Source organism: Gallinula chloropus, assembly GCF_964237585.1.
Source record: "Gallinula chloropus genome assembly, chromosome: 4".
NCBI classification, from domain to species: domain Eukaryota; kingdom Metazoa; phylum Chordata; class Aves; order Gruiformes; family Rallidae; genus Gallinula; species Gallinula chloropus.
The window spans coordinates 52,887,428-52,912,825 of record NC_140088.1 but is presented as its reverse complement, the minus strand read 5'-3'; the positions used below and the strand labels follow the sequence as shown (position 1 = coordinate 52,912,825).

The window sequence follows — 25,398 nt, the reverse complement described above, 5'->3', positions numbered from 1 at the left end:
GTCATGAAGATACAGTTCAGCAGGTTTATGTACAGCTGTGAATGACGCTTCCTTTCTCTGCGAAGCTATTTTGAGTACAGTTCACCTCTACCAACTCCTGCTTGGGTCACAGACTACTCTGCAGTATGAACAAAATTTTAACATGAAGGGCACAGCAGAGAGAAAATGCTGGCCAGATCCAGAAACGTCGCTTGTTTCCAACAGGAACAAGCTTGTACCTAAGTGCCACAAGAATGCCCCATTAACACCTGAACACCTCAGCGCAGTTCCGTAATAGGGTTCAAGTCACTGCAGCATCACACTGCAACTAATCTCAGTCTCTTATGATGACTTGACTAAGAAACCACTTGGCATCGAGTAGCTTGTTCCTATTCTGGTAATCCAAAAGCTGCTCCAAGGCAAGTGACTTCTCCAGCAAATGCTACAGTACCTCGGTGACTGACAGAAGCATTCAGAATGTATCAACATACACTGACCTTGACAATGTCTAAGCAGTGTCAAAGAAAACAGTAACTCAACTGTACAATACATTAGACTTTTTCATTAGATCAAGTCAATGACCAAAGACAGCTGGTAAGCTACACAAGCTCATCAAGTAGATTCCATCTTTGGGGTATTAATATCCAGTTCGTAAGCTCTCCTGTACAGATACTTGGCCAAAACAACATGCTGAGTCCTGAAGCTTGAATAAGATCTCAGCATTTCTTTCAAGTTTGCAACAAATGGCATTTAAGCAACCTCAGAGTCGGGGTGCTAATACCCAGCTTGCAAAGAGCAATTCCTGTTTCTCCTCCCCAGCACAAGGTGGGGATTCCATTCAAAACAAAAGAAGGGGAAACAGCAATGTGTGCAAGATGACATTTTCAAGGGAAAGCTATGCAACCATCCCTGGATATTCTACCCCTTCGTACTATCACCGTAAGCACAGTACATGATGTACAGCCATGTGCACCAAGAGCATTCGTTTAATTCCAGTATGTGGCAGGGCCGTTACGCTCGCGTTCTGTAACTAAGATCGGTAGTGGAATGGGAATCTAAAAGAGTTTAAGCTTGTATTATTCAGTTTATATGAAAAAGACCATACAATTCTCATGGTACATCAGCAAGATGAACTAGTATGCCAACTAACCTCTATTTTCATATTTAAATTATAACAATACAATAACTAGAAAAGGTCAGTGCTTCATGTGACAAGTCTTGCCACTACAATTCCAATATTTTTTCCCCAAAATAAAGATGCAATTAGATCTACACTTGAGCATCAGTAGTGCAATACAGTATCCTTTCCTGAATAAAGGAGCTGAGGTTTATCCACAATAAAAGCTTTAAATAAGGTAGATTGTTGCCATTTATATATCAATTCTGTATGTTTGATATAAAATATATTGGGAAAGCTTAAACTGACTTATACAATCTACATTTGGCTAAAGCTCCACATAAGCAGCATCGGTGGAAATGAACATCAGAAGTGTACTTAATATAAAACACTTTCAAAACTACTCAGCAACGAATGACAGAAGGGTGGCTAAGAATAACTAAACATCTGAGGTGTGTACCAGACAAAAAGAATGGACCCTGTGGTTACTTGCACTATCTTAAAGAAATGCAAGATTTAGTCCACTTCCATTTCTCCAGGTGGTTTGGTCTGCTGAGTATTGTCCTTCGCTGGCTCCGGTTTCGTTTCACTCCCGCTCTGTCCGTTCACTGGTCCATTGTGTTCACCATTAGCTTTGGGCTGCCCATCGCTGGGGGGTTCTACCTTCGGTTTGGGCTTGTATATAATGGGATTACAGAAGCTGTCTAGTTCCTAGTTGCAACAGAAGTGAGAGAACAAGTTGATTTGGGGGCACAGTAATTGCATTCAACTAGAACCACTCAGATTTCTTTCTGGTTCATAAAGACCTGGAATTTCAGTTTCCAGGGACTAGACTCCTCAATTCTGTCAAGTCCAGTAACTTGAAATAAAACTTTTCACCAGCTAAAGAGATTCCAATCTGATGAAGCACATATGGAAACTGTTCTCCACCAAGCCTGGTGCTGTAATTTGGGTTATTTTAAAAATGCTTATACAGAGGTACTGCTATAAATCAGAAGCCAGAATTCAAGACCTATAAAACAGCTGCTCCCTCTGTATGGATCTTTTAATAGCTTTAACATCTCTGCAGGTGCAATATTCTAACTAAGAGGCCACGATCTTGATAAAGAAAAGCTTACTTAAAAGACAACGTGTACAGTGACTTTTACCTTGGATTTTGCCACTATTTCTGCCACCTTCACCACTGGATCCTGAGTTAGGCTTAGTTTGTTCTGAGCATTCATTTTGCTGTTCAACCAATTCATCGCCTCACTAATGTATTTTTCAACTTTCTCCATCTCAGCGGCATCCAGGTGATCGTACTTTTCATCCTTAGGAGAGAGATATTTGTATCATCAATTAATACAGGCTTCTTACCCCACTGAGACTTCCAAGGACACAAAACAGGGTAACACTGCTACAGCCTTACAGAAACAGTGTTTTGCACAGACAATGACTGTGGAACAATGTTAAGATGTTTTTAGACATCTGAAATTCTTTTATCAAATGCACCCTGCTGAAGTGCAGGTTAGTAATGAAGCTATATGAAAAAAGCACCTGAAGTTTACTGTAATTTGATTACCAGTCAAATATACAGTTCTTTAAGTTACAGAAACAATGGTAGCTTGAAATATAATAGTTCAGTCCCTAAATCTACCTTATTCTTGTATGCTTCTACTGCTTTCATGAGAAGCTGAATCTTCTTTCCCAGTTCATTCAAAACTTTCGGTCTCTCTTCATGTTCCATGTATCTTTCCTGAATAGGCTGTCCAAATTTCTAGAAACGTAAGCACAAAAATCTTGACAAAAACCAAGTTCACTTCAGTCTGGTCTAAGAATAAAACATGGCACAGGAACAAAGGCTGCCCTGAGCTCCTTTCCATACCCATCCAAAAGTTTAATCTTTGCTTTTTGCTGTAGTGCAGCAACAAAAACAACAAAGCCCAGATGTTTCAACACAGGAAACACAGGAGTGCTGCCTGTCCTCATTATGCTGAGCATTCTGCAGTTTACAGAACAAAGAGCTTTTGCAGCAATGCACTCTGAAGAGAACGAGGCAGGATTTACAGGGGTGGTTTAAGTAGCATTCATCTGCTCTCAGTAATCCTCTTCAATACTGGGATCCAGGCAAGAAGGTGGTTATCCATCAGTTATCCCTCCCCCAAAGAAAACCTGACTTGAGAGAAAACAGTTGGAGCCCAAGAACTAGAGACATGTTACTCTGCGTGTGGTAAGTTTGTTTGCCATTCTTCAGAATTCACATTTAGCCATGAGATTTTAATAGTCTCATTTAAGCTTTTTGTCATTACCAAATAAATACTACTGTGGGAGCTACTGTTAAAGTGCTCTTCAAGCTTTACCTTTAGGTACCAGATCAAAATTCTGTTTTACAGTAGTTCTAGGAGACCACTGAAAAAGGAAAAGCAGAACATCTATTCTGAAGCCTAATGCTGAATACCTGGGAGAGCAGTCCAACTGCCTCTTTCCTATTGTAACACGACTGTCAAAAAACTCCCCCAGCAATTGATTTCATTGTCACTAGAGACAGGCTGCTGCATTTTGATTCTCTTTGAAATCAGGATCACAACTGACATCAAAAAAACCTATTTCCTGGTTCTCAATATTATATTAATTTCATACCTACGCCTCACCCAGACAGACCATGCACGTCCAGAGGTCAGAGTTCATGGATTTACAAAGCCCATACAAGCGCGCACACACCTCTGCCCCCGCGCTACGAGCTTTACTTACTTAGCCCCATCTATGTATATAAATGTGGCCCCAACACCAAACACAGCCTCTGCTTTTCTAGAAGGTAACTTACTCTTAACTCCTGAAGCTTATCCATGTATACTTGTTTTGGCTGGTCCTCTCCCTCTTCATAAAGCCAGTTTTCTGTGTCCTCCAACATCAAGGTCAGCTTGTTTGAATCCTACAAGGCAAGTTAGGGATACTCTAGTTCAGACGGAAACATGGGAAATGTGACTTTTCCCCTCAGCACAAAGAAACCTCCCTACTCAAAAAGAGACTGTTTCATCAGTTTAAAGCATTCAAAGTGATAACAAAGGAAAACAGTAATTAACAGACTTCAAAGGCAAGATTTTATAGAATGGTAAGACAGGCAGGACAGTCCTACTTGTCTGATTTGCAGGTGAAGTTGGTGGGAGTTCCCTACCTTCAGGATTGATTTTGTAAGAAAGCACATGCACCTCAATGTTGCTGTACATATGAGAAGAATGTATCTCCATATATGAGGTTCTGGTTCTCTGACAGCAGGAGAACAACAACTTTGGACAACTATATATATAGTTGAAGTTAAAATCATTTTACAGCTACAAACAAAGAATTAATCTTTAATTATTCAGAAATAAAGATATCATCTATCCCTGTATATTATGTAAGAGATGGTTTCACAATTGGTACAGGAAAGACAGCCTCACACCCTTGAGTTGATACTAGAAGGGTGACTGCACTGCTGGGCTGATGACCAGGTAATTAGAAAGCCCATCTTAGAACTGCTGCTGGACACTTGCTGTCCCAACACCTGACTGCTTGTGTCCCAGCCACCTGTATTTAGATGACTGTAACAGAGAAATGGCTATGGGACAAGTGTTGGAACTTCCAACGCTGCTTTTGCAACAGCCCAGCATACAGCTTGCTTTTTCACCTGTTCCTCAGATGTTTAGGTGGTCAAAGAATCACATTTCTAAGTTATTCACAGAATCACCTGGGTTGGAAGAGACCTTAAATTGAGGCCAACCACAGCCTAACACTGCCTAGTCCACCTCTAGACCACATCTTCAAGCACAACATCTAATAAAACAAGACAGTAAACCAGTTACAGACAGTCCATCCCCACACACTTCCATTTTATTCCTACCCACTCACACTGTTCAGAAGGTCGTGGTATCTGCCCTGTCCTGCTTTCCTACCCCCACCACAGGATTTTTACTTTCTGCCTGCATCCTGAATCCTTCTTTGCCACTGGGGAACTTCTCAGGCAATAAAGATGTGCAAAGCTGTGCATGCTTGCATGTCAAACATCAGGTCTAAGTGTAGTCTGGATTCACTCCACAGTGAGTCCAAGAGACTCTTGCAGCCCCCACAAAACCCACACCACAGAGGAGTTCTTTTCCAACAGCTGAAACACATAGACAAGTCTTACTTCTTCAGTAATGAATTTCTCAAAGACTCCACAGAGTTTGTCTCTGAAGTCGTACACATATTCTTCAACAGCATTCTTTGCATCATTTCTTTCCTTCTCAAGCTTGTCTTGCATCATCATCTTTCCCTAGGGTAGAGAAAAGCTTATTTAAAACTAGAAGCATTTCAAGTGTCAGGCTTGATGATTACTGCCTTGAACCTGTACCATGGGACTTGGCAGAAGCCTGCCAACTCAGTTACCAAGTTTCCACCTTTGCGTACGTCACCTTCTATTGCAGGCAGAACTGGAACAGGGCAGAACAGGTTCGTATTTGGAAGCTGTTCGGCAAATGCTTCATCATAAACAGATCAGCTGTGAATTATGGTCTGACTGCCACAGACAGGGCTCAAAGCAGGGACAAATCTCAACTCCAGTTCACGAGTCACAAGGAATCACTCTGTCCTATAAAAGTAATTTCATCTTTGATTCCTCAGACTGACCACCTTTCTGAGAGGAGCTTGTGCTGGTGGGGCCTTCGCAGACACACCCACCAAGTCCAGAAAGGATCCTCAGAAAGGCAGGTTTTCAGCACACTGTAACGCTTCCCTGCTGGTGTAGGATTTGAAGGGCAAAAGGACACAGCTTCTGTTAAGCACAGAAAAACCATGCAAATGCTACTCCTGACGGGGATCAGGTCAGGCAGGAACAGCTAGCAGCCCTGTTCTGAACCGTGCAGCCTCTCCTGGCTGCCCTCAGCACTGCCTGCCTAGGAACAGGATCAGTACTTTGGGTAATGACACACTAAGGGGTCAAACTCAGACATCTGGGTAGTTTAGTGAAACTTACCAATTTCTCAAAAAAAACAACTGAAACAATCCCTTAGACTTAATGACAAACCCCCAAGGGACTCTAAATCAGTTAAGTCGATGGTTGCAAAGAATTATCTATTTAGAGTGACATTAATTTGAGTGGTCATCTCTTTATGCAGCTTACCTCATTTTCTATATAGCGATTGATAAGATCTTGTCCCAGCTGTCGGTAGAGGCTTGCCTGTATAGGTAGGTCAATACTCTTAACTTTTGCTTTAGCCTTCGTCTGGACTGGTTGATCTTGCTTGTCTCCAGAAGCAGCCTGTAAAAAGATTTACACTGTTAAAGAACTTTCAAGAACAAAAATATGACAACATTTATGCTCAAAGAGAGACAAATGAAACTAGTACAACAGCTACAAATTAACAGGTTAACATTTAATTTTTCCTCTGCCATTCAGAATCACCACAACCTTAGTTCTCAACTAAATCAGTAGAACTGAGTTCCTCTGAACACAATGTGAAGAGCTGGCAAGAACTCAAGAGCAAGAGCTCAAGAGCTAAAGGCACCATGTGGTCTTTATGTTTTCTAAGTTCCCATGGACTCCATCTTCACTGTAAAACTATGTTGACAGAAGCTTACTTCAAAGTCTTCATTGCATACTATGTTGAAAAATCAAAGTGTTAAGGCAGGATTCCTACCTTAACCCTTTCAATCTAGCTGTACTCCTCTAAGATTAATGACTTAAAAGAACACTGGGCAAAAAAAAGTCTAAGGGAAGCAACATTACATTTCCTTATCAATACTGAATACCAACTTTTGTATCGGTTCCTGCATTTTCAGTCTCCTCATCTGCTTGGTTCTGCTGCTCAGCTTGACTTTTCTGAGAACCATCATCTTGATCAACCTGCATTTTATCCTAGAGAGAGAGTGACATAACTGAACACAAAGGTTTGCTGTACATTTTAAGACTGATGTCAGTTATAGAAAATCAAAGATACTATAAGGATTTAAACAGCTGCATTTTGATATAGTACTTGCATTCCTGTCTTTCTCAAATTAAATTCTATTCTGCCTGCACTTCTTAATATCTTTATGTCTGTTCCCTCTTAAAGAACTAAACTAAGCCCCGCGAATACCCCATTTAAATTAGAAGTAACTACATACAGAATGTGCATAAAGAATGTTCTATAAACGCCACCACCACAGGCAACACCAGGTTCTCTATGGAACAGCCAGAACTTCATCTTCCTGTCATTTTTGGCCAAAACTTCAAAATTGTAATCCAAATCAGAAGCAATTTAGTCATCACAATTGTTACCTGCACTTGTCAAATGAGTTTCTGTAGTAGCCTCTTGGAATACACAACCAACTTCCCTCCCTGCCACCCAAAGTTACCAAAGTTTCACTTTGTCTGTAGCTCACCTGTGCCTTATTTTCAATTTACAGATCTTAAGTAATTAGTCATGTCTAAGTAGTAAGTTTCCCCATCAGCACTGTGAAACCCTTAGTAACATTGTAATGTGCAAGTCTGAAGCTTCCAGGATGACTCCAGTACTTGGAGATCCAGAGCACTGAACAATAGCAAGCTGTACAGAGGTCTGAAAGGTTTAGGATTTCTTCCATCACAAGGAATGGAGATGCCTGGATTCACAAATTACATGTATGTATAACAATTTACCATGTTCTGCAGAATTAACAAGAAAGGTATTTAAGGATTTCAAAGTCTAGCACAGGTGCTGATGTTGCAGTTTAGCTACATTAACTGATTTGTTCAATTTTTAATGATAAGAGTTGAAAATAAGGCAGCTACTTTTACCGAATTTGAGTTTTGTCACTTCAGAGTAGGAAAATATTTCCTCATTTACTGTTCTTACTGTTCACACAGAAAAGGCACCAACAGGCAGGAACTGCTTTGCCTAGGCAGAAAAGCTAGCGGGGAGGAAACAATACATATAGGCACCACAAACCTCCTCAGAGTCGGGGGTATCATCCTCAGTAACGAGAGGTAACTGCTGACAAGCACCATTATAAAACAGAAGGTGTGTTAGGTGAACCACAGTACTACAAATTGCAAACCTGAGGATGGAAGTGGTTACTCTTGTACTGAACAGAGTGTACTCACCTTAGTAACCCCCACCTGCACTAAGTACACCCATTACACTACACACCAGCTATGGCACTTCCAAACATTTTAAATTAATTATGTAACGTTAATTGTGTAACCACTTGCTTTAATTCCTGTAGTATATTCAACTTAAGTGGGGAAAAACTGCTAAGGACAAGTTTTTAAAGATAACGACAGGAAAAACATCGACACCTTCCTCCTAAGAGCCACCAAGTATTTACAGTCTACCCAACCTTCCTCTCTAAGGAAAGCCTCCCTCAGGGTGCCTGGCAGGCTGCAAGACCATCACTCTGCTGAGCAGCTGTAATCTCAGCAAGACACCAGGAGCAAAAAGCAGCAGCTTTCCCACCATCTTCCTTTTTCTCAGTGCTCTCATCTCTCCCTGCTGCGAGCTGCAACATAACCCCACGCTGCAGAAGAGCACGAGCACAAAGGCAGGCTGGGGAGGCCACTGCGGGCGTGCCACTCCCAGCTGCAAAGCACGCCCTGACACCCAGCCCTCAATGTTGCGGCCCTAAATGCTATGGGTGCACCTCACTGCGCTGTGCAGCCTGCTTTAGGCATGCAGTGCACTACCCAGAAAGTCCATCCTTCTTGCACTAGAAGAACATCATTTTGTTAATTTCTCAGTATTAATGGCAAAGCTGTTGCATTGATTTCCAGCAATTCCCCCCTAGGGGTTTACAAGCCGGCTTGTAAGAACTGCCAACACTCAAATACATAAGGAAGTGCCCTTGTTCATAAACTTTCTTTCACCATGTTTTCCATATAGTAAGTGATACCATGCTTGTTACTCACTGCAAGCACCATACATGAGGAAACCAAACCTTTACATTCATCTGTCAGAGGTCACTAAATACACTATTTGAGAGCAACACTTACACTCCACAACTAGTAGAGAGATGGTAAGGAACAATGACAAAAATCAAAGCTTCTATTAGAAGCTGGGTTTACATTCCTTTTTGCTTTCTTAGTGCCACATATCACCATAATAAACATGAAATGTGTTACATAACTGAAGAACTAATACAAGGGTGGAGTAGTACTTATTGTCAAAAGCTGTACACAATGATTTAATCTCTAATTATTGGCTCTCTTGTCAGAATTTCAAGGAGTGTAGACATTTACAAGTTTACATACCAGCTCATCATCTCTGCCTTGGTTCTTACTCGATGATTCAGTGTCCATAGGCATGTCACTCTGATCTCCCTCTATGTTCTGCTTCTCTATTATAGAGGCATTAGCCACGCTGAAAAGGCCATGAATATTGACACGCACTTTCACCTTCACTTTGGAATTGTCGCCATCATGTTGGGGACCAACATTTTGAATAGTGAAACGCCCTTAAAAAAAACCCAAAGACTTTTTTAATTGTTGTTCCAAAGAATAGTGGAAGAGGAAAAAAAGAAATAAGAGGGCTTTATTTTCAATAGCAACTTCATGTAACAATTAAACTAATTGGAAACTGGAATTGACAACTAAGTACAATGCAAGCTGCAGCTAGATAAACTGAAACCTGGCTCCCCAATTACTGTCAGTTAACTGTGAATTAGTAAGATGGTTTTGCTGTATCTGTATTTAAGTAAGAATCAAAGTACCACTTTACTAGGTGTTCTACTTCTCTGTTACCTTCTCTAACCATCACTCTAAAGAAACTGCTCAGATTCAATCCCAAATAGTTTGTCATCCACGTAACTCAAACTTTGCACTGAAAAATACATTAGCAGAGATAAAAGGTTCTGTCTGAATTTGGTGACATGGATTCACTACATGTTTTGGAGAATGAACAGTGTTTATCAAGGCTTCTAGAAGCACTGAGGTAGATAGATTTCCAACGATGTGGAGATAAAAGTTAAGTGTAAACCATGTCCACAAAGAGGAGACCCTTCTCTCCTGAAAGACTTCTTGCACAGACAGCTGAACAGGTAGCACACCAAGTTTGTGTGTGATTCACAAATCAGTAAATACAACTGAATTAGAGACCCTGAGGAGTCTACTAACTACAAGTAAGGTAGTATTAGTCACCACTATAACTTACTCATACCATCTAATACTTCAGACTTTGCTACAGATGCCCGAGTTCCAGGAAAACCTACCGCCTGCATTCTCAGATTAGCAGAAAGAGACATGTCAGATACCTGCCTGGACAGATAACTGTCTAGTGCTAACAGGTCCTTTGATCTGATTTCTTTGAAAAACCCAGGCTGGCGGGCACATAAGATCCTTATCCTTTTCACAGAGGTTGAAAGGACCAGAGAATAGAGCACTAAACTCTTTGTACCTCCTTGTTTTAACAAAACATTCAGAAACAGTAAAGACAGACACAATGAAGAAAGGAAATTTTTTTAGCATCTGCTGAAAGACGATGTCGATACTGTTTGATCACTGAATCTAAATGAAGACGACTGTGCTGAGCCTTCCTAAAAAACCCAAGCTTTCTTGTAACTTAGGAAACGCAGAACTAAGGTCTTCTTAGACAATGGAAAACCATTTTTCCCATTACCAACAGGAGCTGGGTGTAAGGGGTTTATTGACAGGTCCTTACCTATTCTGGAATCAGAATAAGGCACTTCATGTGGGTGGGTGTAGTAAGCTTCCAGGTCAAAAGGCTCTTTCTTGTGAAAAGTAATTACTTTTGAGAACGGAGCAGCATGGTTCTTACTGAAGACTTCACACTCCCTGAAGCAGTGAATATTAAGTAGGGTTAAACCACTGAGCATAACACAACAGATAATCAAAATTGTGACATGTTACTAATGTGCAGCCAAGCTAAACTAACTGATCTGCTTGGTTAAGTCAGTTTGTGACAGGAGTTACAGGTTGAAGGCCTCTAGGTCTCAAAGCTGGACTACTGCATATCAAATATTAAGGAGCTTGACACCAACACTTTTTAATTACATGTATTTCCAATTATTAAGCAGTAATCAGAAATCAAGAAGTACAATGCAAAACAAGAACATTAAACCTGGTCTGGCAGGTGACAGTTTTAGAAGTCCAAGGTTTGGTCTTTCCCACAGCTCAACTTATTTCTTCACGCACACAAGCACCTTGTAGTAGGCACCATACAACTTACCCTGTTCCTTCTTCGTAAGATGATTTCCATCTTAATGTAACAGAATAAGGAACAACATCCGTGATGGAAAATTCACGCACTTTAAAAGCTGGGGAAAGAATTGCACACTAGAAAACAGAGACCAAAATGTTATTATGTCCACACAGTTAAATTGACAGCAAGTACAGTAATTAATACCCACATGCAAAAAGGCTGCAATTCCTACGGGTCATGTGGTGGCCCTGCTTATCACAGGACTTACAACAAACTCTTTCGATGCTCAGCAGAAAGTTAACTGAACTGAAAGACTTCACTAAGCTGTAGTAACTGATGCTACTCCTCCAGCCACTGCCAGACAAGACGTCCAGCAAAACTTCTGAGTGACCGAACAGAAACAGAACAAGTGCAAATCAGGTGATTTATTTAACAGGTCTCAGGATACAGACCATCTGTATCTAACATGACAGAGCAGCAATTACCAAGTGTAATACAATAGTTTCTAACAAGGTCACTGTCACCAGCTGTTGACAGAACAAGCCTCTGCACCTCCTTTCAGCTGTAGTACCTTCTGCTTTCCATTAGCTTTATTTCATGAGTACACCGTATTAACAAAACAATACCCAGGTTTAATTTCAAAAACTATACCTGCAAGGCACAGCCTCTTGCAACAGCTTCATCAGCATTTAGCGTGGTGCTTATCTCTTTACAGAAAAAGTTGAAGATCTGTTCCTTCACTGCTGGAATTCTGGTAGCCCCACCTACTATTTCTATACTGTAGATGTCTTCACGCTGAAGTTCTAGAAAAGAAGAGTGCATTGCCTGGAGTTATCATCTGGGTATCACAAAGCTATCTCTGGACAAAAACAAAGAGTTCTTTTATTATCTAAACACTGTAACAAGCACTGAATATACTCAACAGTGCCAACAAGATGTTTGAAGCCAGACTTGCCATGATGTGCCCTATTCAAACTCTACTGCAGGCCACCAGGATTTCTAGTTGCATAACCCTGGAAAATGCAGAAGCCAAGCATCATCAAGGACAGCTGTTCCTCAAAACACATTGTCCCTGTGCATCCCCTTTGTGGTGCACACACACTCACGTGTATGTCACTGGGTTTCCTCTGGCAGCCTTGCACTACTCCAGCTAAGGGATGATGCCTCAGCCCCTCCCACACAAGAACAGAAGCAAACCCCAATACACTTCGTTTTACAGTTGGTTTAATTTGGATTGCAAATCAAGATAAGCAAAGCTCTTCACTACAAATACACAATAGGTATTAGACTGTGCTTGCAGGCTAACATTTTAATTCGGGATTCAAGATATGTGTATGAAGCCATCTCAACTGTCAGCCCTTGAACAGCTCTGCTCAGCAGTTATTCAGGTTCTTACTTCCTGTATTAGTTCTCTAGTCAAGCACAAGATAAGCACAATTCTTTCTTTTAGTTGAAGTAGCTGGAATTAGGGATATATCTTTCCTGTGAAAGTCTAATGTTCTCTCCTTTATACTACATTAGGCAGAAAAAAAAGATTGTTATTTGCACATGCTTCAGATAATTTATTTCAAGAATATACTGCCAAATTTTCAGGTCAGTGAGGACAAATATGTATTGCATATGGAACAGGCTGGCCAGGCGGTTGCAGTAAAGAGCAACAGTTTCTCTCATCATCATTTTGGTTTGGTTGCTTTCTGGTTTTCAATAAAATTCATCTTTCAGAGTGCCAACCTCTTCCATTACATAGGGTGAAAGAGGGTCAGTAAACCAAGGTTGCAGAGTGACATGTGCAGTAGATAAGGCAGGAATGGGATCATGCATACATGGCAAGCATATGAATGGAACTTACATTTAACTTTTCAGTACTTAGCTTTGCAATTCTAATAAATACAAAAATATATTAAAAAGATAATCATTAAAGAGCTCTAGGATAACTGGGTACTAGTTACTTTCTTGAGCCAAATGCAGTACCTAAACTAACTCCTACTTACTAGCTTGATCCATGGCTGCTCTTAGCGGAGGCTCCACTCTGGACAGAAGGGCAGCACATAGGTGCTCAAACTGAGCTCTGCGGGAAGAGGCAGAGTGAGGTTCGCATTACAACAGGGCTTCAAGGCTGCACTTCAAAGCACCTCACTGAAAATAACACAGTACCTGTTCATCTTACTGGAGACATCCAGGTCATTCATGAAGCACTCAATATTGAGCGGAAGGTCCGAAGCATTTGCGCTCATGAGCTTCTTGAGCTTTTCACATTCCTGATACAATCGTAGTAGCGCTCGGGGATTCTCCTTTACATTCAGTTTGTATTTTGCCTTAAATTCTTCAGAGAAGTAGTCTACCAGAGCCTCATCAAAATTCCTACCGCCTATGAAAGGGTCAAACGTGGTGGCCAAGACCTGCACAGAGGTGAAAGAACAAAGATCCAAGTTATAAGCCAATGTTTAGATATAGGGGCAGCTTTCACCCAGACACTAGTTTTGTAAGTTAGGACCTTTAAAAACAGTTTGATACGGAGAAAGTTCTTTGTGGTTTTCTCACCATCTTCTATGCAGTTGCCAGACAGAGCAACTTAAGAGCACTCCATTATTTAGTTTCTGCCCTCCCCAAATAAAATACTATCACATCTACTATGCTATTTTCTATCACATCTACTATGCTATTTTCTATCACGCTGCAGCGCCTACGCAGTTTACTAGCTCTCTACAGAAAGAGAGAGTAGGACAGCTATTTTGCCATGTTATTACCAGTTCTGTGTCATTTACTCAAAACAGAAAACCTCACCGCGCCGCCTTCCCTGTGACTTCAGATGACTACATTTTGCTGCCAAAGACAACTTCACAAAAACATTCAGCCATCAGTAGATCACAGACAAATATCTGAGCTGGGAAGCAAAGGCTGTTCAGTTTTACTTCACATCCTATTGAATTCCTATTTTGAACTGTCATGAACAGCAGAAGGAACGGCATCACAGAGCAACCTGGGGAATATATCCATTTCCCATAGATAAATCAATTGCACAACTGCAACGCTTATGAGGTGAGCGGAATATGCAGCTATTTCAGTGTTGTAATGGGACAAAAAACCTGTGCAGTCTGCTTAATTGTCAAGTGCTTTCCAGAACACACTCTGCGACACTTCATCTCCGCATTTTTACAAAAAACATTGATTTGCCAAAAAAGTAATAGATACTTTCTGTACTCAGCATTTAAAATCACTTGCTATAGACATTTGTCTCATTTTAAAAAAATGTTATTTCCAAAGCACAGTACCTTGAGTATTGTTTAATGAAGTATTTCAGGAACATGGGCATTTACTGCATGACTTACCTTCAGCTTTCCCTTGTTAAAAGCACAGATTGAAACCTGATAGGCAGAATGCCCCATATCCACAAAGACCACATTTCTTGGCTTCTCTTCCAAGGCTGGCAGATCTTGCTTATATATTCCATAGGCGAGCGCAACTGCAACACATCAACCCACAGAAGTTCAAGGAAAGCTGTACACCTCTAACTGTGAAGTACACACTGCAAGTGCTGTCAGAAGGCAGGCACTACGTACGTTTGCTCTTTCTTAGCACCTCTGTTACTTTGCTCAACTAAAACATAAAGGTCTTGTGACCTTTTTGGCCATCAGGAATTGCCACACTTCCCAGTTTTACTAGTAAATTACCTTACCTTCATTCATGACGGACATCTAAGTATCCTAACAAAACCTAACATCTCTTTTGCACACTAGCTGCATGCTGCACACCCTGAAAGCACTACCTTCACGTCTGCAGCACACACACCATCCATTGCACATTTATATTTTAGATCCAGGATGTATCAGATTGGTTATTTTGGCCTCTGTTTTAGAATTAGTTTTAATACATAGAGCAGCTCAAATTAAGTTAACATATTGAAAACATTTTTCACTACAAGGGGGGAAACTGATGTCAAACACAGGTTTAACACTGCTAAGGCATCACCTCGTATTTCTGGCTGCAACCAAGTTAACACAACTCACGAAACCGCACAGATTAAGCCTCATGCCTGCACCTCTCTCTTGAGATGCTTTTTTTTGGTCAGTATTGTTTCAGTTCAGCTTTGCAAAATTCGAGAGAAATATATTTTGGAAGCCTAATTAATGCAAATTTAACTATCAGCACTCACTTGAAAAGTTGGCTGAGACTTCTAAAAAGCAAAGAGAATTGAAAACAAGAGAAAAGGAATTCCTGATATAAATGACTCCAAGTGAGTTCCCATGAAGTGTGATGAATTTCTATACTCTACCCTAGACTCCACCAAAACCAGTGGGAAGTAAACAAATTACTTGATAGTAACAACAGTCGTGCCAATGTTACAACTGACAGGATTGCCACAGATTCACACTGTCATTACCTCACAGACTTAGGCTCGACTTGATTTGGCTATTTTGAAAAGTCACACAAGTTCAAGCTGTTCTAAATAGGATCAGCAAGCCTTTCAGAAAAGCTGTGGAAAAACCCCACAGTTTGTGTGGGAGCAGCTTTTAAAACATCTATGTAAGCAGTTAAAACTGAAAAATTTTTGGATTACACATTTTCCAGTTTCCCTTCAAGGTATTTTATCTCCAATATATATGATAAAAAAAGAATTCTTCTAATACTTTAATGAGATTATTTTGACTTCAGCATGCCTGTCTTCCAGTAAGTTGGAAACAAAATGGGAAGTCTCCACTACACACCAACATGAAATCCTGTTTACTGTAATCTTACAGACAGGTGCAGGTTACATCTGATAACATGGTTACTATACTATTACTTAATACAAGTGAGAATTTAGGTCAGTGGCACGCCCCAGCTGGATCACAAAGAGATCCAGAAGCTCAGGCCTTCCCAATACAGCTGCTGCATCTCCACAGTGCAGCAGAGGTACCCACAGATACCAGCTTTATGTCAGCAGCAGGTTAGTATTTAATTGGCACGGTATTCAAATTAGCAAACCCAAACTCTCACCAGATCTCATGGTACCACCAGCCCACCAAAAGAGCTGCAGTGTTTCCAGCTCCCAAGGTGGATAGGGCAGTACTGGCCTGGATGACTTTTCCCCAAGCTCCTAATTGTGTAACAGGTGGCCATCATCACCCCTGCAGATTCAATAGCCTGAGTGGGTTAAAGTGTTGCTGCCCTTTACCTGCTGTAGTTTCATTCATCAGCTTCAGACAATTTAATCCTGCAATCTGTGCAGCTGCCATTACAGACCTCCTCTCAGCATCAGTGAAGAAACTGGGTACCTGTTTCCAAAAAGTAATCACACAGGATGTTGTAAAATACAGAATTTTTCATTTAAACAAGTCAGACCTACCCATTAAGCAACCCTATAGATTTTGGAAACTGTTACAAGCCAACCTCAGATTTATAAGGAAGTCTGAATCAAAGAGCAGGCAATTCAGCAAACAGTATTTTAATTGAAGTTTCAAAATGACAAAAAGTGACGTGACATCCACAGTTGTTTTAGAGAACATGGATTTAGTCACCAAAAAAACCTGAAAAATGTTTTCCAGATTCTTTTGTTAAGTCTTTGATCTTAAAATCATTACCAGGTTCTGAAAGCATTTGTATAGCACCAAGTCAACATAATCAATAGCCCCAAAATAAGTTACTGCAGAAGCACTGGCAGCGCTGGAACAAAACACAGTGCTGAACTACACTGTTACAGCTGAATTCATATCCATTTTGCAGTTACCACCTCTTCCACAGTGCCAGTTACAGTGTGCTAGAGCACTTGGTTCCACTGACACCAGCCAAAGCACTACCAGAGCCTGTTTAGAAACTGGCTCAAATCAGTTGGTCTATCTCCACCTTCAGACAAGCTTAACACTTAAAACTACATCCATCTTGTATTTCATTGAGTACCATCATGGTCTACTACTAGGGACCCTTGCTTGTGTGGGAGGAATTCTCTGTGTCTTGAAGACCTAGTAACAGCACAGTGCTGGTATGAACATCCCAGGGACACTGAAATTTTCAAACACTTATGAAAGCTGCTGTATTTAACCCAAAGGAAAAAGACCCAAGCCAATTTCTAACAGCTAAAGCATACAGCTTTCCAGCTGCCAGGTTTCAGTCTGACAAAGAGGGGATAACCCCAACACTTCATGCCCACACTTTGCAGCAAAGCAAGAGCAGAGGCGAGACTGTAGAAGAAAATGTGAAAAGCAGGTATTTAAGGATTTGTATTAGGAACTCTAAGCTGTTCCACCACTGTGGGCAAGGACACTGGCTAAAAAACCCAACACAAGTAAACCAGCCAAATGAAACTACCTTTTCAAACAAACACAGGTAATTTGGGCTTCTCAAATTACCAGGATGACCCTCAGAGCCATAAAGTTCAGAAAACCCTGAACTACACTACAACCCAGCAGCGTTCAATGATGTAACAAAGAAATCTAACATGAATTTGAGAAGGTTCTTTAGAACTGAGGAAGGTAACCTGACACATAGGACAGTTCCCATCTGTAGAAGAACTACAGTCATTACTGTAGGATTACTGTATGTAGCGCTTAAGTTAACCAGTCTGGATCAGCTTAAGTAGTATGCCCTTTCTGGAAACATACTTTTACTTTAACAGGTTTTCCATCTTCTGACACATGATTACAGAAGTATTCTCTTTGGGAAAAGCCTGTAATAAAAGCCCGTTAGGGTGGGGACTTGGGTGTCTTGCCATTGCACCATGGCTATGGTAGTAGCTTACATAGAAAGGTATCTACTGAGAAAATTACAATAAACACGTTACAACTTACTGAAATCACACAGTCTGCCACTGGTTTCTTCAAAGCACTTTCTGAAGTCTCTTTAAGTTTGGCCAGTAACATCCCTGTGATCTGTTCAATCGCAAACAGTCTCTCTTCATCTAGGTACCTCACCTGAAAGAGAGAATTGCAATGCCATAAAACACATCATCTCAACTTTTCCCTAAGATGTGTGACTTGGACATTCTTTGTCATTTTGAGCATTGAGACACAAGTTTAACTCCAGGGTCTGGACACAAATAACTCTCTGCATCAATTGGTGCTATGGATTTACACTACCTTCAACAAATCATAACTTCCTTTTAGCTGAAAATTGTTTTGTGGAAAACTTAACAGCTTGAGTTACCTCAAGGGGCTATTCACAATGCTGCAATAGTTTTGTTACACAATTTATTTTTATTAAAAAAATAATCAGCAGACAAATGCATAATGCACATAAAATCACACTCGTCCTACTATGAGCCAAAAATACAAGTTTTGAAGCAGACCCAAGGAACATTTGCTTCCTGCAAGGGTCATTAAAGCACACGAGGCAGGGAAGGGGCAATCAAGGCCATTCTAACAGTCCTGCCCTGCTAGGGAATCACATCTGCATCTTCAGACTTCATATGAGGCTCCACATCCTGAATTCCTGACAGACTGCTGTGTCTCTAGCAATCCCATCCCTGTGCAGGGGAACTCAGAGAAATGATCAGCAGCTCTATTTACACTGGTCATTAGCCTGCTAAGAGCAAGTATACTGAACAAAACCTCACCCTGTGTGATATAAAGCCTTGCCAGAAAGCAACTCAAAAAGGTCACTGAGTGAGGACGACTGAAAGACTTGCTTCCAAAGCGCACTCCTCATCCAAATTGAAAAGGTAGACACCTTCAGAGGCTGAAACCAAAAAGCCTGAACTTTGAGAAGAGTATTTTCGAGCCATTTAGTTTGTAAGGAAATAACTTGTTCAGACTACAGCTTCAGAGCATTATCTTGTTTGCCTGAATCTTGGTGTCTGCATATCTCTAAGACCTAGACTCAGATGAGACTAATCATCCCATACTGTAATTATACACATTTGAAGATCAACCTAGCAAGCTAAGGTGAAAGCTACTCATGTGACTGCAGAAAGCAGTCACATCCATTACAATGGATGAGAAGCCTCAGTGTACACCTCTGAGAAAGCACTGCACTAGAGCAGATATTCCTGCAGAGAATAAAATGCTCTTCATCTCTTGGTAACAACAGATTTATTGCACTGTCAATTTTACTGAAGGTGAATGAAACAAGCTTAACTTTTTGGAGGATGAGAGCTATTAATATTTCATAGCATACCTGTATAGCAGACAGGATAATACCATTTTTACACTACCTTATTACTAGAAGACATGAGTATGTAATACAAACACTTACAGAAGTGAATGAATTACAAGGAGAAATGAGAGTCATAGCAAAAATATTGTTAGTATTGCTTATCACCTGACATCTCTTTTCAAAATGATTAAGAATGTATTTAGAGCTTTCTTAAAGAAATGAACTTCCTACTTGGGCTGACTGGTAAGTGACAAAGGCCAAAAGTGCTCATCTCTACCACTAAACACATGCTGCACAAAGCTCAAACTCACCTTTACTCCTACAGAGCCATTTGCCATCTTCTGGAGTTCATAGGGAAGTTTGGCCATTTCAGCTTGTATGTAAGGATCTTCAAATGCTCTTCCATGCAGTTTTTTGAAGCCATGCAATGTATTTTTTACATTTGTGACAATCTGTGGAAAACAAGTTTCATTTTTAGCTACCTGTGAAATGCAGACTAGAGAGGACCATCCAGAAAGGAATCCTTGTGCTGTTCGCAGTACTGTGCTCACAGAAGACCCATGCCAAGCCCCACACGTTTACTGGGAACCACAGACTGGGGGGCAGAAAGATGCATCTGTTTTTTTAGCCTATGGCCTCCACTGAAAAAAATGTCAAGTTACTTCCCTCTTTCATTTCCACTAGCTCACTGCCATCAGTTTTCACTGTACTGATTATTTCAGAGGAGCTTTCTGATACAGCATGCAGTATCAAAAGATCACATTACTTATTGCTGCCTTGGCTGTCTGCAGGAACTAACGCAGTTATTACCTACATTAACCTTAAAGCTTCAACTAACACACTTTGCTTCCTTTAAAGTTCTCCCCTAACTAGTTCCCATTTGGGCATAAAGCCTCCCCACACCTATCCCCCCTCATCAGTCTCAGCCTAAATACTTCAACAGCACAATTTGAAGCTAAGAAAGGAACAAATAAACAAATCCAAACCAACACACTATTTAAGAAACCACTCTAGGGTAACCCTCTCCAACATGAATTTGTTCAGTTTACTAGTCTTAATAGCAAACTTCATAGCTGTGAAGAGTACTAACAGGACATCTTCTCACCAGTAGAGCTCTGCTAAGAAGTATAAAGTTTCCCAGAAGGCATATACTCTGCATATACTGACTGGTCATGGTACTGCTGGGGAGGCTCTATTACCTTTGTATGCACCAGGCACATTTCCAGATACCTCCACTCCAAGGAAATCCTCAGCATGCTAACATGATGCATGGATGCAAAGAAAGAGGGCAAGATCCTATCTACTTTGAATTTGTAGATTCATACCAGCTGTTATAAATTTTTACGTATTTTCCTTCCAAAGGAAGGATTTCCTAGACTGCAAGTGCGTTTACAAAGGATTAGAGAAATTTTACTCGTATTCTAAGTTCCAAATTGAGACAGTAAATTCCTAAGATGCATTCAGTCCACATCATATGCAACAACCAATATCTGTACCAAACTTCCGTTATTCAACTTCGGTTTCAAGGTTTCTGAAGCAGAGGCACAGTATTCCTACCCATCCCCAATGAAGATTTAATTATTAACACTATTATTGCTGCCAGAGGTAAGCAAGAAAAAATATACTGGAAATCACTGGGAAAAAACAAGGGTGCCTGTTTATACTGTCTCATTTTTTACTCTGAATGACAAAACTATGCAGAAATATTGTTTTCATTTTAATACAAAGAATGCACTGTTGAAGCAGTAACTGTTACTGTGAAATGTATACTTATTGCAGAAAATTTATGGTAAACCAGAAAAATAACAAATTTACTCATTCCTTTTCTTCCTACAGTTCAACAAGCAACAAGTCAGGTAACTAGTAGGGGAGGTTTATGTAACTAGTAGGAGAGGTTTTGATCCATTTACCTGGCTCTTTGCTGCATTCCCAATGGCCCGGGTCTTGGATCCTAAAGATATACATGCTCTAAAAAAAACCAGAAAAAAAAATTATCCTTTAAAATAAACCATCATAAAATATTTCCAAGGTACTTTAGAAGACCCACAAAAATTCAAGTAGCAGGTATTTAACAGCATCATTGCACAAAGCACCAGAACTTGCAGTGGAATTCTAGTTATTTTAATATTTGCAAATTAGTTTAGAAACTGCAAGCAACCTCAATTGTTCTCATTCTAATTGCATTTCAGGAATTCTTTAGAAGTTCACACACTCTACAGACCTTATCATGAAGGTAAGGAATTAATACTTTTGGGTCACAGCTTAGAACCCAAGAAGCTTGTGACATTTGATTTGAAAACCTGAACTTTAACCAGTCAGGTCTTCTTGACTCGACAACCCTGAAGCCTGGAAGTACTGCATCCACCCAAAGAGCCATCCCTAAGCGCCACTAGCAGCAATAACCATGAGGCAACAATAAAGTTCCACATAAGCTTGGGTGGCTGAAGAACAGCCCAGGTCTTGAGGCCATCTGGCACCTCCTGTGACTGAAGGCTGCCAGGTCAACACTGCCAGCAGGCTAAAGGCCACCAAGGGCTTGGGAAGCTGCCCCCTTGCTGCTTCTGAGATTAACCCTGAGCACTCCTCAGTGCCAAACAGAGGCTGCCTCTGTCTCCAGCCACCACCTGGCCACCTCATTACTGTCTTTAGAAAGTCTTGTTTGTTTTAGAGGTCACTATCGCCACACTTTTGCTTAAGAATTTGAAATAGAACTTCTCCAAAAAGGATCTCAGGCTAAAACCATTCAGTAATAAGTAACAGCTACAACACAGATGTTCTACGGTTCAAATTGTTTAATGAATACATGAAGGTCACTACAGTAGACTGCTTCCTGCCTCCTCTCCATCATCTCTAGAACGAGGCCAGTGCGTGCAATTTGACAGAATTATCTAGCAGCCTCTTCTGCTGTTAACACCACACTGAACACGCAAAACCTTCTCCAGATTTAACTGCTGCGAACAGACAACGCATCGCCCTACATTTTCAATTACGTACTTCAGCTTTCACAAACGTCTTCTACAATTTCTAGCATCACTTAACACTACAGATCCAAATTACACTTTGTAATAACTGGGAAAAGTCTGACAAAAGAGCAGTTTCAGAAGGGTGCAAATAGTTCACGAGATACTCGTTTTATAGCTACGAACTTGCCAATGCCTGTCCTACAGGACATGGGAGGGGATGGATATCCTCTCCCTCCCTTGGCTGGGAAGCAAAGATGTCAAAAAAACCCCACATTGTGCTCTCCTTGGCTCCGAACTCTTCAACTGTATCCAGGTCAGCTTTTGAGGAAGCCCACTGACAGTAAGGATGCAAGCAAACTGCATCCCCCACCCAGACCCTCAGCCTGCTTTGATGTGAGCTTTTGAACATCGCAGTGTCTTTCCTAAAAGGCAGCAACTCTTCACCAGAGGGACACTTCAATCCTCTCCACGCGTTGTCTCGAAGAAGGTGCTACCTCTTCATTTTAATTACAGTCTGTGAATACACTAATTACACACAGCCTGAGAAAAAGTTACTAAGAAATTATGAGTTATCAACAATTAACTGCTTTTCCACAGAACCACAGTGGTGAGGCACAGCACCACAAAGGGCCATCTGACATGAGCTCAACACACCTGGTGTGAGCAAAACGCGTGCAACAGGCTTGGAGTTCCCAGTTCAAAACCAGCCCAAAACCAACCTGAGCACTGGATTTATGACTCGAGTGCTGTATTAAATTGTGATAATACATTCATTCTGTAAGTCCATACAGTTTTTGTCTGTGTGAACGAAGCATGCTTACACTAACACTGTACTGTTCACACTAGCATTGCCCAGATCTCTGAACCAGCTCCAAAACTGGGAGCTGGCTGCACTAATTAGCCTTGCCCAGCAACAGCAATTAGCCCTGCAGAGCACAGCCAAGACTGTCCTATCTTTAGTACTTAACCCAGTATCTCTGCACAGCTTAACAACCCCACACAGCGCATCAAAGCGTACTACCTTGTCCAGAGCAGGTTCAGGTATTTTTATACTACCCTGCACAGACACAACAAACATTAACTCTTCCTATTTCTGCAAGCAAGTCTCAAGTATTTGAGACATAACCAATCAATGGTAACTATTAGTTAACTTCAAGTACTTAAATGACATAAGCGCTTCTACAGGAACATATAAATAAAGAGCTCATTTACTGTGTTGCTATGTGTAGCTTGCAGAAAAGTTTTGATGATTTAAGAGTTCAACCTGCCTACGTCACTCAAAGCCTATTTGAATTTTTGGTTATGGTGACAGACTTCCATAACAGTAATAAGTCTAATATTTTTAACTTACTTGCTTGGTTTTCTTCAAGACAGTAGAATTAAAAAGCAAGTTACTAATGTTTTCCTGTATTACATTTTGGAGAAAAGGAAGAGCCAGGAAAAATACCACTTTAAGGGAGACAGCTACTGCCTTTAAGTATCTGGGCACTCCATATACTGCCTTGCTAACTGTGCTTTACACTCCTTTCACAGTAACTTCACAAGTGTCTTGAAGGTGTGCAATGCAAAGGATGCGCTTCAAGAACAGCTAAGAATCAGAAGTGCTCTTCACCCTAAGAGGGAAGGAAGCTGTAGCTACCTAAGAATTCCTTGGGCAGCAATTTCAGTTCTTGCACAGAAATCTGAAAGGTCCCGTACAACATGCTCAAGGATAAAGCATTCTAAAGGGTTAACATAAGAAGTATATGTTGCATAGTAGTAAAAAATAAAGAGCATAATCAATAATACTGACAGTATTAAAACAAAACCTACGTTTCTCTGAGATCAAGACAACAGCAATGCTGAAGTTCTGTGGCCTCACGTGGCAGAAACAGCTTTCTGCTGCTGGCTACAAATTTCTTTTCTAAAAGGCAGCACCATCCGAACCCCGATTTTTACAACTACTATGCGAATTCCTAAACACGGCTTGAAAATTACGCACAGATGGAGCTCTAAAAATCCTAGACGTATCCCATAGAAACAGGAGAGAAAGATCCCCACCTACTCTTGCGTATCCCATCATCACGGCCGTTGCCCGCTGTCCGTCCGTCCGCCCCCCACCCCCCCCCACCCCCGTCTCCCCCCCCCCTCTTTCTTGCAGGACCTCGGTATGCCACGGCCAGCAGATGCAGCGCGGTGCAAGTCAGAACAGGTTCAAAAGGGAACCCATCGCGCCACTTCCCTGCTTCCCCGGTGAATCAACCTCCCCCTCAGCCTCACCACCTCCCCATCACCAAATCGGTAGTGAAAACGCTTCAAGCCCTGGTGACCAGAGTTGGGGATACGCGTGCACTTAGCCGAGATCCTCGCTACGCCGAACTCAAGCGTTACAAGGATGGAGCACAAAATGGTAAAGGAATAATCCATTGTGCCACAAGAGCCGTGCGGCACACCCAGCACAACGCGGTATTTCAAGGACACGGAAGAGTCAGAAGCCGGGGGCCGGGACGCGTGTTTTTCGGGGAGCCTCCTGCCCCGACACAAGCGTTTCTGCGCCTCCCCGCCAACATTCCTGCTGTGCCCTGAGAACAGGGCTCCCGAACGGCCGCAAAGCCTCAGACCCTGACGGGGGCTCTGCGCCGGCCGGCGGAGCGCCGCTCCTCTCCCGCAGCCGGCGCCGGGGCGCTAGAGCCCAGCGAGGAGCGCCCACGGGCCGCGGCGAGGACAAGGCCCTACGGGGACACACGCGACTCCACCCGCCCCACAGCGCCCAGCCGCCTCAGGGAACCCCGGCCGCCGGGTGGGGAAGAGGAGAAGGAAAGAAGGGGCGGCTGTGCTCGCCAGTACAGCGCGGGGAAGGGGAAGGGGGGGGTGGCGAGCGGCCCGGCAGCGCCGGTACTCACGGGGTACAGCGGTCGCTGTACTCGTTGGCGATGGTCTCGATACCGCCGCTCCGTGCGACGCCGATGTAGCAGTTAAGGAAGCCGAGATCAATGCCGACCACGGACATGGCTGCGTCTGGTACTTCCCGCCGACCCGCGACTACACCGGCAGCGGCGACCGTCTAGGCTGCTGGGACCCGGCTTCTCGCCCGTCTCCCCCACTGCGGAGCGCCGGCCACCAACCGGCAGTTGCCCTCCTCTGCGCAGGCGCGCTGTGCCGGCAGGCGGGGAATCCGCCAGGCGCC

At 41.9% G+C, this 25,398-nt stretch overlaps 1 protein-coding gene across 1 annotated transcript; it reads right to left on the bottom strand.

The window, feature by feature from the left end:
* Positions 1–1,446: 1,446 nt before the first annotated feature.
* On the bottom strand, positions 1,447–25,221 carry HSPA4L (heat shock protein family A (Hsp70) member 4 like; the record flags this gene model as incomplete). The annotated part of the gene is made up of 19 exons (XM_084263306.1): positions 1,447–1,807; positions 2,245–2,406; positions 2,733–2,852; positions 3,900–4,007; positions 5,241–5,366; positions 6,213–6,350; positions 6,846–6,947; positions 9,297–9,499; positions 10,702–10,835; positions 11,230–11,336; positions 11,854–12,005; positions 13,194–13,270; positions 13,357–13,601; positions 14,532–14,665; positions 16,358–16,457; positions 17,967–18,089; positions 19,581–19,721; positions 21,180–21,237; positions 25,115–25,221. The coding sequence occupies 19 exons, from the start codon at positions 25,219–25,221 to the stop codon at positions 1,613–1,615; spliced, it is 2,532 nt and encodes an 843-aa protein (XP_084119432.1). The 3' UTR covers positions 1,447–1,612.
* Between the last annotated feature and the right edge of the window lie 177 nt (positions 25,222–25,398).